Source organism: Rhodnius prolixus, unplaced genomic scaffold (assembly GCF_049639745.1).
Source record: "Rhodnius prolixus isolate KJV_2025 unplaced genomic scaffold, Rpr scaffold_13, whole genome shotgun sequence".
In the NCBI taxonomy this organism is placed as follows: domain Eukaryota; kingdom Metazoa; phylum Arthropoda; class Insecta; order Hemiptera; family Reduviidae; genus Rhodnius; species Rhodnius prolixus.
The window spans coordinates 11,027,614-11,048,299 of record NW_027411583.1 but is presented as its reverse complement, the minus strand read 5'-3'; the positions used below and the strand labels follow the sequence as shown (position 1 = coordinate 11,048,299).

Sequence of the window (20,686 nt, the reverse complement as noted above, 5' to 3'; positions counted from 1 at the left end):
AGAACCATCTTACAACTTATCTTGAAGAAGGGTTTAGAGTAAATGGGAAATTAAAATGAATTCATTCAAAAACAACTTTTACTATTCTATTACTTTAGAAAAAAAAAGGTGTAGCAATTTCCATTTACTTCAACCAAATTTTTCACATTTAAAAAGTGTTTACAAAAAGTTTCTTAATTGAGATTATTGGTTCCGATGATGTCTGGGGAAAAACAGCACATACCCGATGGTGTAAACTGTCTGATATCATGGCAAGATTTAACTAATAATCTTATTAGAAAAGGATCTTGAATCCCTGTTAAACGCCCAGATTTAACACTTTCCTTAGAAATATTAGCAGCTTTGGATTACGCTCACTTTAAATGTCACATTGATATGATCAGAGTTGCCAGTCAATTTAAGATTAATGTCTGAGAAGAAGGAAGCCACAACTCTATTATCTTCCAGTAGGGTTTATAAGTTTAATACTGATTCCCCCTGTCCGTTATGTGTGAAACAATAAAGATGATCTACTTCATTTCCTAATTATCTGCCCGATGTTAGATGTCTTAAGATCCAAGTATCTACATATGCACAACATTAACTTTTCTTCCTGTATTCAATCTAAAATTGTGTTGGAGAATCTCTTATGTTTCGACTCGGTAAATAAAGTTAAATACATATAGTATTATTTTATAATTAATTCGATAAAAATTAGAAATTTGTTTCCATTAATTTAATAGTTTTGTTTTATTTGCAAAAGTGAATTTATTTTTGTTTTTACAAGACCACTATAACAATAAATAAATAAATAAATAAATTTTTGTTTTTGTCAACCTTGCTACAATTATACATTGTAAGCAAGTAACAATAAACAATAATAATAATAAAAATAATAAAGTTTCTTGTGTTCTCCTAGGCCTATTATTTGCTTGCATTTTTTTAAGAAGTAAATTGCTTTAATTGCAAATCGAACTCGCTTGCTACAAGTAATATGAAAGCTCCATTTGGAGCTCATTACATTGAACAAATTATACTTAATTATAATTAATAATTTAGTAATTAATTATTGCTATCAAATTAATAGAAAAAATATGGAGATAATTTAATTGTTTTAAGGTAATTTTATACAGCGGCCTTTAAAAACTAATAATATTCTTCAATCCCTAGAAATCTATTTAAAGGGATGACAACTCATAATCATATTATCAATTAACTGTGCACGAGCTGTACGATATCTTGATTCACTTGCCATCGATGATAGCTCTTCTTTTTCCCAAAAAACATTTTTATTTAACTTTGATTTCTCAGTTTGTTCATTATAATCATGAAGTATTTTTTGATAATTTTCAATAACACTTTGCTTAGGATCTGTTTCTTCATGCATAGATAACTTATGTACCGAATCGCACATGAATTTTAAATTCTTGAAAGTAACTCTGTGTTCCTGTATGGTACAGAAAATAAATAAATATAGAATAAAGCAATACAGCAAAGTATTAAATCGTCTAAAAGTTTGAGTATATATTATGTTGATTTGTGAAAAATAAATAATATATTAAGTACGAATTGGTACTTTTTTTTTTTTTTTTTGTCCCTGACTACCGAGGATTCAGCCAAATGTTGGGTTGAACACGTAACATACAGATCTTTTGCAATCCACAAGGATATACAATTAAATATACATATTGGCTGTGCCATGAAATCCTAATTTTTGTCCATAACTCAGAAAAGCACCCAGAATTTTTTTTGTTTAATGGCAGGGAAATGCATTAATTTTTTCATTTTTAAACTATTCATTCATTTATGACACAACATAATCACGTTCCAATGGTACCCTCAGAGGTCTTAAGTCATTTAAACAAAGCAAAATACTGCGTTAATGCATTTCACAAAACGTGGATGCACCAATAGTCGTTTGTTTTTATTTGTCGGCGCATCAATTGCAGGGTTATTAGCGCCCCACACTCTTTCTTTTTCACTCGAACTAGAATGGCGCTTGCCCAAAGTACCCAGCATCCGAAACAACGCCTTTGAATGGTCAAAGGCGGAGGGAACCAAGAAGGTATGGAATGATGATGCTGACAATAGTTGTATTAAAAATAAAAACTCATGCTTATACGAGGTGTGTTCAATAAATAAGGTGAATTTTCAAATTTCGCGGGCTACGTACATTCGAATTTCGATTGTTTTTTTTTTTATGTTGGTACACTTGTCTCGAACATATTTTCAAAGTTGTAGCTATATAGCATGTTTAGTTTGTTTGTGAGAGGCATAAATAAGACAAGTGTTTTGCGAGTTCGGCGATTTTCTTCTGTCGACAAAATGGATCAACGAAGTTGCATCAAATTTTATGTAAAAAATGGAATTAAGTGCTCAAAAACACTTGAAATGTTGAGAGTGGCGTACGGTGAGAGTACTCTGGGTCAAAAAAAGGTTTACAAGTGTTACAAGCTTTTCACAGAAGGTCGAGAAGATGCGAATGACGACGCTCGCCCTGGACGCCCCAGCACATCAACAACCGATGAAAATGTTAAGAAAGTAAAGAAAATTGTTATGAAGACTCGTCGAATCACAATTAGAGAAGTTGCTGAGGATGTCGGCATATCGGTTGGCACATGTCATGCAATTTTTTCTGAAATTTTGGGCATGAAGCGTGTGGCAGCGAAGTTCGTTCCAAAATTGCTGAATTTTGATAAAAAAAAAAAAAACCGTCGCATGAGCATCGCTCAGGAATTGTTGAATGACATTATCATGCCTCAGCCACCGTATTCACCAGATTTGGCGCCCTGTGACTTTTTCCTGTTCCCAAGATTGAAGAGACCCATGAAAGGACGGCGTTTTGCGACGATTGAGGAGATAAAAACCGAATCGCTGAGAGAGCTCAAGGACATACCAAAAAGTGCATATCAGAACTGTTTCGAGGATTGGAAAAAACGCTGGCACAAATGTATTATATCTGAGGGGGACTACTTTGAAGGAGACCAAATAAAAATCGATGAATAAATAAATATTTTTTGAGAAAAATGAAAATTCACCTTATTTTTTGAACACACCTCGTATGCTATACCTAGTATAGAACAAATCCAAAATCTCGAGTCTATTCAGTTAGAACTGGAGAGGTGTTCTAACCAGATAGCCACAACAGATCTATAGAATCCCGATGCAGAAATCTGACTGGCACACCCTAACGGAACCTAATCATAACTAAGGAATTTTTTCTTTAGATTAGAGAATCATGTTTAGAATACAGACAACGCCGAGGGAATCAAATCTGTATCATCATTTCAAGAAAAAAACTTTCTTGTTAAACCCTTGAAATGGAGGTACCTGCTACTTTGCTCCCTCTGCACAGACATAGAAGATTCAATCATCCTTTCATTCATTAAAACTCTACTGAAAATGATCTAGGTTCATTCACAAAAACTTCAACACAAGATGAATGGATAAGATGTCGGATATAGAATACATTTTATAACCACAAAGCTACTACATTCAGACTGAACAATTCAATTACTGTGTTTAAAAATTTGAAAAAAATCTATTAATCATTCAAAGTTTTATAAAACCAATGTACCTAATCTTAACTACTTTAAGCAAAATCATAAAATTAAAATTTAATTTTTACTCACAGTTATTTTTCTACGAGTGGTTAACTCAGGATATTTTCTATAAACTTTTTCTTTAATAATTTTCAAAAACTCATTAAGGTTGGCCGGTCGTCCTAAGCAAAAAAAGAAAGAAAGTGTTTTGTTGTATCTTTAAAAAAAAAGAATCATTAAAACTAGATCAAAATAAAAAGATATATAATGGTTTGAAATTTGAATGATTTGAAAAAAGCTCCAGAATTTAACCTTCTATATCTCATTATCTATGATCACTAAAACATTACTATTTATACCAGTTATAGAGCTAACATTTCACTACAATTCGGTAAAGCATTCATTGAAATCCAATAAATACGAAAGGAGATATAAAGGTTTGAAATTTGAATGATTTAAAAATCTCTAAAATTCAACCTCTTATATCTCGATAACTACTATAGCTAAAACAATCCAATTTATATCAGTTACAGAGCTAACTATTCTCTACAATTTGGTAAAGAAATCATTGAATTCTACAGAATAGGAAGAGAGATATAATGGTTTGAAATTTGAATGATTTGAAAACCTCTAAAATTCAACCTCATATATTACTATTATAGCTAAAACAATCCAAATTGTATCAGTTATAGAGCTAACTTTTCTTTACAATTGTGTAAAGAAATCATTGAATTCTGAAGAATAGGAAGAGAGATATAAAGGTTTGAAATTTGAATGATATGATAGGGTCCTAGAAATACAATTGCGAGTAACTCTTCTCTGACATTACCATTCTAAACTTACTGCTTAAGGGTTCGTTGTAATCCACTCAAATGCTGCATTTAATGATTAATTATATTTATATTGAGAAAAGGGCATTTACGAGCGATATCTTTGACTTTATATGATGCAAATGACCGGTACAGTTGAAAGCAATAGCAAACATCCATGTTTGTAACTTAACATCGAATGTACAAAATCGTTTCATCGATTTTGTATTTCTATGGAAAATAGCACTGCAATTTTTTTAAACAAGCTATTTTTTATATGTTTTATTTAATGGACAAATATTAAAAGTCCTGGTGTGACGTAAGGATATATTTCCAGTATGTCCGATCACTGGAAACTTCTCGAGTTCTTAGTTTAAGCATTTAGATTTCAGCAAAAGTTTTAACATACCATCAAGGTCGGCACAATAACCGCAAAAGTCTATGGTTTGACCAAGTTTTTCTTTAATCGCCTGCTTTTTAGAAATTGTTTTTTCTTCATCCCGATACTAAAAACAGAAAAATAAATAATTTTATTAAATACTGAATTTCGTGAAACTTTTCGTATAACAAACGAAAATATACATTACGTTGGGATCCTTTAATGCTTTTTCAACTTCGATTAATATTTCTGAAACAATTAATATTGCTTATAAATTAGACTAACGGATTATCCATCTCTTCTTGAACGAAAATCTTTAAAATGGAATAATTATTTTAATTACCTTTTATCATGGGATTCGGCTTCGTATATTCATCTTCCTAAAATACAAAAAATATTTATTGTCTCAAAAATAGATATGAACACATCGAGGATTTACTTTCTTAATGTCCTAATGGTATCTGAGATCTCTGCAATGTTTCAGAAGTTGCTATTTTTTATTTTATATCAATTAAATATGGGAATCCACAATCCTAGTTCATCTAGACTTACAAACCGAGAACTTGTCCAATGGAGCCAAATAAGATAGCTGAAGAATACATGCGTCTATTACCATAGGGAATGTCTTCCAAATTTTACATGGTAGGGGACAAAAATACATTTCTTATAACAGATAAGACTGAAGGGCAACTTTTGGATAAGAGACTCCGAATAAAATGCTGAGTTCTTTGAGCAAACCCAGACATTCTACCCAAATTTCGTTAAAACCAGAGCTATTAAATTTTTATTACTAACATGGGTTTATCATGCAATGAAATAGAAAAATAAACTGAATTACCGGAATAAATTCCATAAAAAGGGTATGAACCAAGTCATCCTGTTTATAATCTTTTAAACTCCTTTTTTCAATTCCATTAGAAAATAATATTCTTCTATGCGTTTCCAAACAGTTCATTATTTTTAAAATGTTTCCCATATCATAAATTGTCTTAAAAGAAAATATATGTTCCAAAATTATTTATTAAAATTCACAATTTAATGTATTATATAATAATTGGATAATGATAGAAAACTCTACTTCAGAAACGACTACTTTCTGAAGTCTGCCGGTGTCTCTTCTTCTTATAGAGTTCCCAAAAAACTGAACCTTTTGAGATGTAAATAACTATATTGTCGATAGCTGAATGTAGCCAAATCAATTATAGAGTAAACCTCATTTTAAACTATATTTACTAAAAAAAATTATTTTATTTGAACAGCTTTCAGAGTGCTTGATTTTTTGAGGAAAATCACAACATTAAGCTGTATGTAATGATCGTCCCTTAGCTGTACCGAATAAGTCTCTTGCAATTGTGATGCTGAAGAAAAAAGTTGAAGTTTATTATAAAAAATATACATGTTTTTCCAGAGAAATCTGTTTTGGTAACATAAATTCATTCTAGTAAAACTTTAAAATTTTTCCTCACAACAGGAAAAATTTTTGTATTTACATGTCAAAAAACCAAATAATAATTGGCGTAACATTATTTGAGCCATTAAAGCAGTTTGCATACTTTGTTAAAACTTTTTTGAGGCCATTACCTTTTCGAACGAATAAGAAGGACTTTTTCCTCTTAAAGCATTCTTTAAAGCTTCAATAATCGCATCCTTTAGATCTGGTAAATTTTCTAGAAGAGCTTGCCGCACTGGTTTGTCAGAGTAATTGTCCACAAAAAATGTGACTTTCTTAGAAATGGTTGCTCCATCAACTAAAAAATAGAAATAATAAAAAAAATAATAATCATAAGAATTTAAGAAAAAGATAACTTTTAAAATTATAAGAGCAATATACTCGCTAGTTCACCATCCAAACAAATCTTTCATTACTTTGTCTAGTTATTTTACCTCTTTAAAATATAAGCTTTAGTTTGGAACTTCACCAAGGTACAGAACTTGTGTACTTGGATTTTATAGACTTTATTCTTTCTAAAAAATAAGCCTCTTGACTGTGGTCAATAATACACTAACCTTTTTTTTCTAGGAAATATAGTATTTTGCATGTTTTCGGTTTGCAAATTCTCTTGTTCTCTATAAAAATCATTTTAAACTATCCATCTTGATGATATAAATAAAATGTCTAACCAAATTACTAGTTGTTAGAACAGGGCAAGTGTACAGCTTTTTAGAGTTCTTGGAAATTTTCTAGGCATTTGCCAAAGGTTTTAATTTGAACTTGAAATAACGTATACCAATGTTAGATTTATATCATTACACTTTATGTTTCAACTTTTTCTGAAGGTATTTGGTTTTTTGGAGTTCTGATGGAGTAGTTAGTCAGTCATGCTTGCTTCAGTAGTATCCCTTTGCTGTAGTGAACGTATTTAACTAATGCAGAAGTGGATCAACTATCTTTTTATTTACAAATCTTGTATTTTAAGAAAATTATAATATGTACCTTAATTTTGTTGAGGGAAATTCTATGGGTTCTTAAAGGATTTTTAAAATTCGTAATGTATACACATGATTACTTTTTATTTTACTCTATAAACAATTAACTTTTCTTTATCAATGGAGTTTAGCAAAACCAACTGAACAGCTAAAAAATTCATCACAGTTATAATAGGATATTTCTTTGAGAATTATTTTATATACTATATAGTTTTAAGATAAACAATGAATGACACAGTCGAACAGTTTTTAAACTGATTCACAAAACACAAAAAAAATATAAATAGAAACTCCACAAAAGATACTTTTCTATAAAACATAAAATTAAATTAACCACATTTATGTATCTTACTTTTAGACAATTATAGCAGCTTTAATTTTACAAAAATCGTTATCACTAAAGAAATTAGGTTAATTTTTCTGCATTTAACAATGATTTTCTCTTAGAAACATAGCACTGTTTTCACTTGATAAACCTAATTTTCTAAACTTTTTGAACTTAATAAAAAATCATAACCTTTTGGATTTCAGAAGATATTATTTTCTTTATATTATAAAATATTGAACTGGTACTTTGTTTGCATCAGACATCCAGAGATCCTATTTATTTTGTTGCTTTCAATATTTTCTCTTCTTGTCTTAGATAAGTTTTTGTTGGCCAGTGGAAGCATTAGAAGCTGGATTAGCTGGATATTCACTATCACTATCTAAAGATGAAGTTTCAATTTGGACATGAACGTTGTCCTCATTACAACACTTATTTAAATCTGAAGCTGTACGGATCATTATTATTGGTAAGCTGGAATTTTTCTTAACACAAATTTGACCATTTCTGGTCCACACATGTTGGAATATACCTTTATTCTTCATCTCTCTAGCTATTTTGAAAAGACGTTGGTTAAAAGGTGATAAATAATCGCTTACGAAGATAGGCAGTTTTTCTAGTGAACCATCCAGGTCAGTTGTATACATAACCTTCTTATTTTTCCTTTTCAGTGATAGAAACTTAATTTTGTCTACATTCCGTACAAAGTTGATTATTATCAAAGGATGGGATCTTTGCCCCATACGATCTTTTAGACGGTAAATAGAATCTACTTCCCAATCATAAAATTCAAATTTTATTAAATCACAAATTTTTTGAAATAATTGATGTAAGTCTTCATTAGCAGTTTTAGGAATATTAAATAATTTGATTGTGTTATTGTATCTGTATTGAGTATTAATGTTTGTTTCTTTTTTTAGTGAATCTATTAAATTTTTCAACTTTTCATCTTCTTCTTTTAATCTAGCAGTTTCTTTACCAATCTTATTGCAATTTTCGTTCATAAATGAAACAGCATTATGCAGATTCTTTGTAATTGTAGAGACAGCATCTTTATTTTCCATACGAGTCATTTTTATTTCTTCTTTTAGTTCACAAGATATTGTTTCAATTTTACTTAATATGATAGATAAAGGATCCACATTACCATATACACCTTTGTTTACAGCATACCTTCCATTATCATAAATCGTCACTTTGACACTTTTATCAGTTTGCTTATCTTGAATTTCCATATTTAATGTAAAGTAATTAAAACTTATTCTGAGTTTTTTCTAAGTAAAATTATATTTTACTAATATTACTTAAATATCTTCAAAACTCTGGCAAATATTATTACAGTTAAAACAATAAAAACTCATTAAAACGAATTATATATAATAAAAGTGAAAAAGTTTTTAACAGAGCATCACTAACTAGATGTACACTGTACCAAGTTATAGACAAAACCTTTTATTTACAAATTAAAACACATAGATCACAATTTTTGTTTACATTTTTTTGCTACAATTTGTTGCCAAATGGCTGTAACGAGTTTTGAATTCTTATTTTATAATTTAAAGCTTATTTGATGAAAATCAATTAAATTATTTCTTAATTTATTAAGTCCTTTTACTTAATATATATATATATGTATAATGCTGATTTTACAATTTAATGCAAGATTGGCTTAATTCATAACCCATCTCTATTTGTATTCTTTTATTTACTGATAAATTCAACATTCAGAACTGCCTTTCTTTATATTTATCATTGTTTTATTTAACAATAACAAGGAGTTTTTCGAGGGAAACCTCAACTTCATTTCGGGAAACTCCTTGAACGAAAAAGCCTACGAAGAATGCAGTGCCTCTACAGACAAGTAATTTATAGTATATCCCAAAAATCAAAATCCCCTTTTAAATTCTTTTTATATAAATTGCAACAATTGTAGTGATCTTTTTTCATTGAGTATTTTACATTTAATATATTCAAAGCTTACTAAAGATCTTACCTTCTGGAAGCATTGTCCTTTTATTAATTCATATCTATTGAAAAAAACCCGTAAAGCCACTAAGGAGAATATAAATAATAACCAAGAGTGCTGACAGTTTTTAATTATTCATGAATTAATGACTATGCTGAATCTTATTTTGATCGTAGAAATATAAACGTTTTAATAAAATTTTGAACAATATTTACTTTTTATTTCATAAATACATTGCTTACATGGTTACATGATTTTATTCATTATATAGGTAAACTGAATACCTCATGAATAAGTAAGTTTATAAAAAAGAAATTTGCATATATATGTTTTTAAAATTATAAATATCATCTGGTTTACTATTTTAAGCACATCGCGTACGAAATTGTTAATACTGTAAATATTTGTTAGATAATATTTTTGTACTTTAAATTAACAGTGCCTATGTGCCGACTAAAATATTAAAATGAGGTTTTAACATAGAACAATCATCTCATAGAAGAATAAAAAAAAAAAAGATTGAAAATGGTATCTGATCAAAAGAAAGATAGTAAGTGCTTTAAGAAAATGTCTTTATTTTTTAAAATAAATAGTTTGGAAACATGGCTCCAAGATGATAACAAAAAAAATTGGGGTTTAAGATCGTATCCAACCATCTTATTCAGATCAGAGCTGAAGATTAGTTCTTTGTCCTAGTGCTAATTTTATTTTGATCCGGGCTCAAGGCCAGCTGTAGAATTTACTTTCCTAAAAGATAAATTCATTACTTATATTTTCATATAACTTTTTATAGATTTAAAGTATTGTTTCAGTACTCAGATCTACAAACTCCAGCATCATTTTATAATTACTGCAATTTCAATGTTTAATGGATTTTTTTTAAAAAAAAACCTTAAGCAAATAAGTTGAAATAGAGCGATTTGCACCATCCTTCCATCTTAAAACTTATATTCCAAATATAATATAATATAATGAATATATACATATTTTTACAGTATTTTTATAATACCTACATCAATTTATTTGGAAAAATACCAGAATTTAAAACGATCTAAGGTATCGTCTAAGTGATACTGAAGCCGCCAGATTCTTTCATAGTATATGAATTATTCCTCAATAGCTTTGGACCTTTCATTAGTTGAAAAAATTTCGTGATTGATTAGAAGGGTGACAATCATAAGCCTTGTGAAAAGTTGGAAAACTTCATTTATCCTGACTCAAACTTATCTGATGATTGTTGGAAGTTCATTTTTGTGATTAAAAAACAATGTAAGATTTTTTTTTGTACATCACAATGGAGGAGAACAGGTGCAACTGCTTATCAAAATAGAGATTTCGTTTTATTACAGTAGACTACACATTTTTTTTGTATTAGTTATGTTGTAGATTATACAAAAAAAATAATACATATTACTGATATTTGTGGATAAAATATTAAAATTGTTAACTTATTGCATTAACTATTCATGTTCTTATAAAATCTGTTTCAGTTGAAAAATTTACAGCTGAAGATGTAATTAATATTGGCAAAAATAAAGAAAAATTTGACTCACCAATTGACATAACATTTTCTATTCTAAGCTATATTTCTTTACCGCTACTAGAATGGAATAATGAACATCAACCTCCAAGATTCATGAAATTAACAAATTCAGGAGTATCAGGTTTTGTTAATTGAAATTATCCTACCTTTTATTTATTACTTGCTGTTATCACATGGCTTCTCCCAGAGAGTAATAGGAAATGGGTAACTTAATTTTAGTTTAAATAATCTCAAATAACAGCCTGGGAGGTTTTCTTTCTGTTGAAATGAAGAGAATTTTTCTCAAGCTATCATTCTTCTCCTTGATCTCTGGAATTTCTGCATGTTCTGTAAATAATTGAAACAAAATGGTTTTAGAATCAGCGAAATCATACATACTCGATACAGTTTAATTTTTTTTTAAAATTTTTTATACATTTATTGGTACTTAAAAAATTGTTATCTCCATGTTTCATGTATCTACAATTATATTTTGAGTTCCTCTACTATCTTTGTTTTTAAAAATACCCAGATTTTCAAGTTAAACCTTAGCCACATTTTTTTTTTTATTCATTTATTTCAAGGGCAAAGCCCTATACAGAGAAATTAGGATAGTTACAATTTAAATAATTTATATGGCATGAAAAGATTTCAACTGAAAAGCATTCTGGATAAAATAGATCAATTGCTTTATCTGATGGCTACTCAAATAGTGGAATAGAGTAGGGTAATCAAAGTACTAAATATTCAAAACATTTGTGCAAATAATGTAATCTAAGTGGTATATAAATATAGCAAGAGAATATTATCTGGAAGAAGTCTTCTTTTTTCATTTTTTAAACAAAGATTACAGTTCTTCTGATGGATTTAATTAGTAAAATAATATTGCCTATTGATATTTTAATATTTTGATGGCAGACTCAACTGAGCCAACAATTTTTTATAAATTTATAAGTAATGTTATACTTTAAGTAAAACTGAGGCTTACTATTTTTTTAAAATAAGTTAAACTACAATTTAATTTAAAGAGTTCAAACTGTCTAATCTCTAATTCAGAGATTTTTTATTAAGAAACTTTTTGGTCTTCCTCCCTTCACTCCCAATTACATGCTGTATTTAGAAACAGGACGAAAAATAATGTACCTATATACTTTACAGCTGCATTTTAAATACATTTTAAAAATCTTAAGGCTGCCGGAAAGTCGATTGCCTCATTTTATCGCTAAGAAAATAATTCAAAAGAAGCTGTACTGGTACAAGGAATGGCTGGATAAGTCTGAGAAATATGATTGCAATATCGAGGAAATTGGTGAAGATTGCGATAGGTTGGGAGAAAGTCTCGATATGGTTGTTTGCCGGGTCGATACTTTTTATTCGCAACACTGGTTGTTATTGGCCTCTCGATCGCAGCATCACTCTTTATATGGTGAATTGTTATTAGGAGAAAGTTCTCGAAGTTACATTACGAATGTAAATAAATTGCACTATATGGGAGTGTTGTTTCGGTCGAGATGCCAACTGTTAAACCTAAATTTTAAACCCTTTTCCCCGGACTCGAGCGGACTTTGTACCATGTGCAATCGATCTGAAAAAGAAGACTGTTTTCACTTTTTAGCGGTATGTCCTGTGCTGAATGAGTACCGTAGCAGGTGGTTGGGGAAAGCCCAGTTGTCAAGGGAGGAAGTGATTCAATATCTAAATGGTAAAAACTGGAACCATCTATACCAGTACGTGACCAGGGCATCCACATATAGAAAATTTTTAATAGACCACTATAATGAATGAATAAAGGATTCTTCATTATTCATTCACGTAAAGACCTATAAGAAGGTCGTAAGGAAGGTAAAAAGACCTGAAAATTTTAAGGTTCAGATGTACATTTTATTTTGAATTCAAACTAATTATTTTATTTTATTTTGTAATAATTAAAAATCATTTTATTTTCAATTAGAAGGTAACTTGGCAGACGGACAAATTGTCCATTGTCTTAAGTGTTTTTGTTTATAAAAAGTGTAAGTTTTCCTTTTATTTTTTTTAAATAAAACACTATCTATCTATCTATCTGTCTAATCTCTAGCTATTAAATACTCCTTGTACACAGAGAGACATTTCATCTGTTTATTTTTATTTTTTGTAAACAGTTAAATCTTGAATATGTATAATATGTTCGTAATTTATCTTTGATAGAACTTCATTCTAATAAGCAATCCAGTTGTATTTTATATTGGTGGTATTATTAAGTAATTTTTAAAAAACAAAGTGCGGGATATTTTTTGAGTAGTATCAGTGTCACTTTATGTATCCAGCTGAGAGCTAACTTAAGGAGCTTGTTAATTAGTTGTAAAACATTTAATTCTAATCGCAAATGCAGCAGTTTCACTTTGGAAACCTAAAAAGACGATTATAATAAAATTAATATTGCAGGATTCCAGAGAATCGCATTTATTTGAGTCCCTAGATGTGATGATAGAAAAGTGTACACTACACTATTGCCTCATTTAATTTAACTCTCGCTTTCCCAGTTTGGAACTGAGGTCACCAAAGTACCTAAAGTACTGCCTCAGCATTTGAAAAAAAAACCGTATTCTATGAAAGCCTTAATCCTTTGAAGACCTTAAACCAACGTCTACTTTAAGAGCGATTTAAGGCTGTTCATCAGACGATACTTGACTTAATTTCGTATAGTTTCTGCTATGATTTTAAGCAACGACTCTTCAGAGGGAAAAATTCTTTATGAACACTCACTCGGACTTTCTCCTTCAACAGTTTACGTACTGAAATTTTTTTAAAACTTGCAATTTGCTAAAAAAAAAAAATCTCTAAAAAAACTAAAATATATTCATGGAAATGGCATTTCCACCATATTTTGTATGTTGTTTATATTTAATCCTTACCAATAGATAATAAGAACAGATTCACTCAAACGCCATATTCGTAGAATGTCCAACCGCTCCCTCGCCAAGATGTTTACACATTTTCCAAGTAAAATGATTCATTAAAAGATGCAAAAACGGTATGAACAGTAATTAAGCCAAGTATAAAGAGCTTCTTAGAAACCATTTTCCCTGAAAATATCAAAAATCTAATTAAATATTTAAAAAAAAATAATAATAATGAATTAATAATTGTTGCAGTGATTCTAAGCGGAAAATGGAATGGTCCACGGCCGTTCCTTCGTAATGGACCACTTTTAGGTGACTACATATTCTCACAAATGCATTTTCATTGGGGTCCTCTAGAAGAAGGTGGTAGTGAGCATACATTTGATGGTATAAGGTAAAGTTAATATAAATAAATAGATTTGATACATATATTTTTTAAATTGCTTATTAACTTCATAAAATTAAAAACAGACTATTACCATTAGAATGCCGTTGGAAATGCATGTGATGTTTTTCAAGAGTGATTATTTATGCCAAGAAGAAGCTATGAAGAATAATGACGGTATATTGAATTTGGCATTTCTAACTGAGGTAGGTGTAATCAAACGTAAAATCTATAAAACAGAAGAAGTTATAGTTTAAAAACATGGGCTGATTCTGTACTGTCAGACAGAAGAGGTTTATTTCTGTGTAGGCCTAGCCAGGAGAAAAAGCTTTCGGATATCCAAAAGCAGGGTCGTCGTTGGTGTTGGTCTTTCCGTACTGAGTTCGTAGTTTTTTTTATCCACTTTTGGGCATGGTGAATCCACCTACAATGGCTCAAAATTTGTACTGCTAGTCTAAGTCACACGATTGCGGTCGTTTGTTTGGATGGGCTTTACAGGCACAACAAAAAATGTTTTCAGAAAAAAAACAAACTAAAAATAGTTTTCACGAAACAGTTACTGTCTCAATGTCATGGAAGTATTTTAATGAAATTTATTGGGGAGTTTCCACATGAAAATTCATGTAGTACGAGCATAGGTTGTTTTTACCGAATTAGTCCCAAAAGGAACAGAATAATGTATCGGACAATAGGCTAACGTCAAAATGGTTTTTCCAAGTTTTTCGATGAAGATGTTTAGTTCAAAAACCGGTCAGCCAATTTAATCAAATTTGTTTCTAATTAACGTTTTTGGCATCTAAGCAAACTATCATACTTTATCTTTTTGCAATTTGTTGCTTTTGAATATTTTTAACTTAGGGGGGGCTCCTCAAATCTAAAATCTGCACAAAAACAATATCTTCTCTTTACTTAATAGATTAAGAGAGAGAGAGAAAGACTGTTTAATATTACAAAAAAGCTATTTTAGTTACAGGAAGATGATAGTATTGCCTTTAAACCTATAGTGGACAATCTTTATAAAATTGAAAGTGCAGAAATGACCCACCATATTGAACTATTACCATTATCACATTTCTTTCCTCCGTTTGTCGATGATTATTACATGTATTGGGGAAATGTGGTTAATACGCACGCAGTTTTATGGATAATATGTCGTAGGCCTTTACCAATTAGTGCTAATCAGGTAAGATGTAGAGCTATCTTTTAGAAATTGGCTCTTAAAAAGTGCGTAAATATTAGACAAAAAAAAAAAAAAGAAAAGTTATTCAGTCTTGAATTTATAGCCGTTTTGTAGCTTCTATAATAAATATTGGCAAGAAAAGATAATTAACAAGAAAAAAAATGGAAGTGAAATGAATTTACTAGTCAGTCTATTGGTATCGTATTAGCTGGAATATTGAGAGTTAAATAGTAATCATTTATTCAGTTATCATTTGAATACGCATACAGAAGACTCAAGTTCGAATCCAGAGTTGATGCCCTAAGATTTTCTCTTCCATCCTCGCAGTGGTCCATAACCCATTAGCAGAACCCCCCCACTTGTACGGATCTTGGCCTCCTCTAGTGTTAATTTTCCAATATTTTTTTTGTTATGCACACCAAGGAGAATCCTTGGGCTTCCATCTCACACAAACTCCCCTGACTCTGTTTAGATTTGTGCATTTGTTGCGCAACAACAGTTTTCTCATAATTCGTACCTCTCGTATAGACTGCTGTTTGAAGTAGATTTTTGAATTAGAAAAGAGCCACACTTAGAGAATGCTGGTCGAACAACTTGTATCTCAACTCTAGGACGTTTTGCCGTATTTCTAATAGTAGCATTTACCAAAAGCAATGTTGGCAAATACGATGCAGAAGTTTGAAGGGAGGCACCAGATGTACAAGTAGAAAATAATAGCATCTCTTCCGGTACAGTCTTTTGGATTTGAATAATCGTTGCCATAACTTCATTTATTACAAATCATTTTGGTGTTAATAAATCTATTTGATTTTAAAAATCAAAAAAGTTAGAAATATTTGGATACCATATGTTCTTTTTATGGCACCCTGAATACATAGTATATGACGGTTTACGGTGATGGCCAAAATTTTTGGATAAACTCTTTTTATATTTGGGCTAGAAATCAGTTTCTGTAGAGCCTAAATTGCTTTATTTTTTGAGTGTATCAATTTAAAAAATATATATATATAATGTAATACTAATCAGTATTTTTGCTTTTTTTTTAGATAAATTGTTTTCGTTATATACATAATCACAACCGAGAAATGGTGAAAAGTAATTTTAGATCCACAAAACCAGTACAAAAGGGAAAAATATTCCATGTTAATCCACAAACATTATATAATAAACATTTAATTATACCACTATCTGAAATTCTAGCTACAAAATTAACAAAAAGATCAAATCCGAAAATAATGAAAATACCGCGAAAAAAATATAATCCAGTAAATGTTAAAAAAAATAAGAAAAATAAAGAAAGTTTCAAAATCTCAGATATACATTATTGCTTTGGACCGAGCGAAACTGATGAAACAGATGAATTAGATTCCAGCACAGAAGAAAATACACCAACAATTGAAAATACAAGTATGGATGAATCAGCAATTAAGATTGTATTTGATAGTATTACTAATTTTAAAGAGGGTAGTGAAAATAATATTAAATCTTTATTAGGAAAAAGGGATTCATTGAAAGAAATTTCAAAATTATTTGATATGAAACAAGGATCTGATGAATCATATAGTGATTTTTTGGAAAGAGTGGAGAATTATTTGAAAAATATTATTGCAAAAGTTGAAGCAGAGAAAATGAAATTTTCAAGCGATATGAACAGATATAACAATAAAGATGATAATCATATTAGTTTGCAAGCAATTAAATGTACACGTAACATGTTTTTAGCGGAAAATTTGAAGAAATTAGATGCATTCACTAATGCTGTAAATGTTAATACAGAAGAACAATTAGTGCTGAACAAATATTCTGCACCGCTAGAAAACGCTCAAGTAAATTTTCCACAATCAGAAAAAAATCCATTACAACCCTCTATAGTATTGCCAGTGCCAAAAATTGAATTAAACCAGAAAAGAGTGAGTGGTAGTACTGAGAATGTTTCAAGAACAAAATGTGAAGATTTAGAAAATACTGAGTATTCATTTAATAGAAAACCAACTCCGAACACCCAGCTCACGTCATCACCCATTAACAAGGAAAAGAATACAGTGTTGATTACTAGTCTAAATAATGAGCACTTAAAAGAAAATAATTTAAATATTAGAATTCAGTCGGAGAAATTAACCCCAACTATAGATACTGAGATCAACAAAGAAGATGATAAAAATAATAAGGTAGATGAAATGGATAGTCTAATTTCCACTGATACACTGGCAATAATGTCTGTTGATGAGAAAAAAACTGCTATTTCTGTGGATGATATTGATGATGATGTAACGGTAGAAATACCAACTGCACATAAAGTTCAAAGCAATCATTATATCAAACAACCTCAACCAAATCCAAATAAGTTGAAAAATATTCCATCGAAAGCGCTCAAACAAGCTTCACATTCAACTTCTAGAGGAGGAGAGGAGCCTCCCGCAAATAAAGGTATTCCCTTTTACAATTTTTGTTTACAGTTAGGTTTGATTAGGGTTCAGTGTTGCCGATGGGGTAAATCAGAATTACCCTCTCCACTAGGTTCAATTACCCGTTTTTACCCGATACTAAAACCAGCGTTACCAACTATATTTTATAAGCGGGATATATAAAAAACACTTTGTAAGCTTAAAGGGTTATAAACAGTATGTAAATAATAACTATGATTAAATTATTTTATTCTTTATTTTACAGCTTTTATGTATTAACATAATTAGTAGCAACATTTTTATAAATTTTATATTTAAAATTATTATAATAGTCATAACTAAACAGAAAATAAACTTTTAAACCTCTTTTTTGTCCCAAATGTTAGTATTTAACATTTCCTCATTTGGTTCAAAATTAATAATATCATTATCTTTGTATAAAAAATTTTTGGTGATTAAAATAGACTTTAATGTATTAGTTGACAAATTATTTCTGTGATCAGTTTTTATATTTTTTATGTCACTGAAAATTCTTTCAACAGATACATTAGAGAAGGGTAAAACAAGCAAAAAGTATATAACTTTTTTTAAATTTTTAAATTCAAGTTCACCATCAGCTTTTTTTATATTAAAAATTTTAGCCCAGTAATCCTCAGTGTCCAAATTTATATCGATATTAAAATCTTTTAACTACTGAACTGTTAGTAATATAAGTAGATTAAATATATAAAAATGTTATTGCTCTTTACAAAAGCTGAATTCAGTCTAGATCGAATTTGAAATTTTCGAAAAATTATTTCGTTTGAGTAAGATGATTACCCGATTTTACCCGTCAAAGTTCAATTACTTGCTTACTTACCCATTCAATGTTGAATTACCCGAAAAATGGGTAATTACCCGGACATTGGCAACACTGTTAGGGTTATATGTAGAACTACATCCAGAAGAAGGTTATTGTGACTCCTTGCTTTTTAAATCCAGATGCCTAATGTTTTACGCAGTAAATTTTCTCTACCAGAAAAAAGGGGTTAAGAGTATATATTTTCAATTTCCAAAAAAAAACTAATTCTGCAATAAAATTTTAGGTGCAGCAAAACCTGAAGTGGATAAATTTGCAAAACCAAGAAAACCACAATTAAAGTCAACATTGGTTACAGAGATTTTTATTGGACAACATGAAATTTTAAATCCGTCTAGTTTAAAACCAAGACCACTTTCAAGGAAGCAGCAGAAACCAACTTCAAGTCCAAGGCCAGTTTCATCTCAGCAGCCAATTTCAAGACAACAGCCTGTATTAATAAAAAAGCCAGTTTCAAGACAAAAGCCTATTTCAAGTCAACAATTTATTTCAGAGCAATATTCTGCTTTTAAACGACCACAACTTGTTACAAACATGCAAAAGGAATCAGCTGGTAAAATTAAAGAAGTCGAAAGATCAATTGTTCAAACTAGGTCTGTTACACCGAACAAGCCTTCATGGAAATATTAATTATTTGAAATAAAAGAAAAAATGTTATTGTTCCTTTTTATAGGTGAATTTGTTTTTATGTTCGCAAATAAAGAAATTTTGTTGTGTATGAATTCCTTAGAGATGTAGTGGGTTTGTTAAATTTATCATCTCTTAAAATAATTGAAGACAATTTGTTTTTGCCTTATTAACTAGTTTCTTATTCAAAAAACAGCCTGCTGAGAATGAATTTTTTTATTAGGTAAAACAATGTTAACCAGAGATAATTTTTGCAAATAACAAAAATAATTACATAAAAGCAGATTTGCTCTATTCGTTGAATTCAAAAGGTAGAAAACAAACCAAAAACTATTTCAAGTATGGTTAAAATAAGATTATAAATCATTTAAAAGTTAATGAAAATTATTCAATTGTAAGTTTCGATATATGTCTGCTTCTAGGTGATAACAGCACAATGTTTTTCTTTTTCTTTGGAATTAAAAATCGTCTTCTTGTAAGCAAAGCGGGTTAGCAACCAATTAAACAGCATGGGCCTCTCTGCTGTGAAATGATTTTGGCTTAACCGACAAATCAGATGTAATAACACACACATTCCGTGGTCTACCCACGTGAAGTACTAAGGGCTAACTTTAGACAACAGACTGACCTTCACTACGCACGTTCAGGACAAAGTAAACTGGCTATACGACTATTTTTTCCTCTTCTCTCACGTGACTCCAAAATGACTATGACTAACAAACTCCTTCTCTTCAAAGTAGTCATTAGCCCGATGTTGCTCTACGCTTGCTCCGTTTGGAGCCTGACTTGTAGTAGCAACATCAAGCAACTTCAGATAACCCAGAACAAATTTCTCAGACTCGCAACTGACGTACTAGAATTGACTCACTCCACGAGACTACGTCCATTACTCCCGTACACTACTTTATCCAAAATCGTCTGCTCAAACTCCTTTCCATCCTAGACTGCCATCCCAATTCCAATCCTCCACACCTAACTTTTCTTTTACTCCACTTAGCTAAGAAGGTTGAAATTTTTTTTTTTTTACATTTATACTTCTTATTTATTTTATGTTATGTATATATTTATTAAAATAAATATTTATAATGTTTATTCTTCTTCTAATGATTTTGGTTTTTTTAAACACTATAATTCAAACATTAGTTTTGTTCTCAACTTAAATATTCACACTCACAAATTGAGAAAGATCACTTAATTCTGAAACTTAAACTTTTATTTTTTCAGAGAATTTAAATTTTCGTTGCATGTACTTTCCGAAATATCCGATATGAGGTCTGAATCACAAAAAAAAAAAGGTTTTAAAGAATGCTTCTCTCCCTCTTATAGAGTGTGCATTGTTTTCGTAATTATAATAAAATATTGTTAAAAACATTTTTTAATTAAACAAAAAATCGCATGA

General features: G+C 29.9%; 3 protein-coding genes across 8 annotated transcripts; 1 reads left to right on the top strand and 2 right to left on the bottom strand.

Moving 5' to 3' along the window:
* Positions 1-1,059: 1,059 nt before the first annotated feature.
* Positions 1,060-9,706, bottom strand: LOC141448124 (uncharacterized). Of its 2 annotated transcripts, none has more exons than XM_074116237.1 (8): positions 9,455-9,706; positions 6,291-6,457; positions 5,548-5,697; positions 5,053-5,089; positions 4,918-4,958; positions 4,740-4,836; positions 3,612-3,703; positions 1,060-1,426 (listed from the first exon to the last, which is right to left on the bottom strand). In XM_074116237.1, the coding sequence occupies exons 1-8, from the start codon at positions 9,465-9,467 to the stop codon at positions 1,154-1,156; spliced, it is 870 nt and encodes a 289-aa protein (XP_073972338.1). In that variant the 5' UTR covers positions 9,468-9,706; the 3' UTR covers positions 1,060-1,153. The 2 variants fall into 2 exon arrangements, with proteins under 2 accessions (XP_073972338.1, XP_073972337.1); XM_074116236.1 differs by lacking the exon at positions 9,455-9,706 and adding an exon at positions 6,717-7,032.
* LOC141448126 (uncharacterized) lies at positions 7,197-8,922 on the bottom strand. The gene is made up of 2 exons (XM_074116238.1): positions 7,489-8,922; positions 7,197-7,284 (listed from the first exon to the last, which is right to left on the bottom strand). The coding sequence occupies exon 1, from the start codon at positions 8,694-8,696 to the stop codon at positions 7,776-7,778; it is 921 nt and encodes a 306-aa protein (XP_073972339.1). The 5' UTR covers positions 8,697-8,922; the 3' UTR covers positions 7,197-7,284; positions 7,489-7,775.
* On the top strand, positions 8,088-19,382 carry LOC141448107 (uncharacterized). Of its 5 annotated transcripts, none has more exons than XM_074116180.1 (7): positions 8,088-8,219; positions 10,918-11,091; positions 14,084-14,225; positions 14,317-14,422; positions 15,184-15,399; positions 16,443-17,823; positions 18,887-19,382. In XM_074116180.1, exons 2-7 carry the CDS (start codon positions 11,064-11,066, stop codon positions 19,288-19,290), a joined length of 2,277 nt encoding a protein of 758 aa, XP_073972281.1. In that variant the 5' UTR covers positions 8,088-8,219; positions 10,918-11,063; the 3' UTR covers positions 19,291-19,382. The 5 variants fall into 5 exon arrangements, with proteins under 5 accessions (XP_073972281.1, XP_073972282.1, XP_073972283.1 ...); XM_074116181.1 differs by lacking the exon at positions 8,088-8,219 and adding an exon at positions 9,704-9,722; XM_074116178.1 differs by lacking the exon at positions 8,088-8,219 and adding an exon at positions 9,760-9,977.
* Positions 19,383-20,686: the final 1,304 nt, after the last annotated feature.

Coding starts and splice junctions, on each gene's coding strand:
- LOC141448124 (XM_074116236.1), bottom strand. CDS start 6,789: ATGATTTTTATAGAGAACAAGAGAATTTGCAAACCGAAAACATGCAAA. Junction 4,959..5,052: donor GCCGAATCCCATGATAAAAG/GTAATTAAAATA, acceptor TAATTGTTTCAG/AAATATTAATCGAAGTTGAA. Junction 4,837..4,917: donor AAGCATTAAAGGATCCCAAC/GTAATGTATATT, acceptor TTCTGTTTTTAG/TATCGGGATGAAGAAAAAAC.
- LOC141448126 (XM_074116238.1), bottom strand. CDS start 8,696: ATGGAAATTCAAGATAAGCAAACTGATAAAAGTGTCAAAGTGACGATT.
- LOC141448107 (XM_074116178.1), top strand. CDS start 9,953: ATGGTATCTGATCAAAAGAAAGATA. Junction 14,423..15,183: donor ATTTGGCATTTCTAACTGAG/GTAGGTGTAATC, acceptor AAGCTATTTTAG/TTACAGGAAGATGATAGTAT. Junction 17,824..18,886: donor GGAGCCTCCCGCAAATAAAG/GTATTCCCTTTT, acceptor ATAAAATTTTAG/GTGCAGCAAAACCTGAAGTG.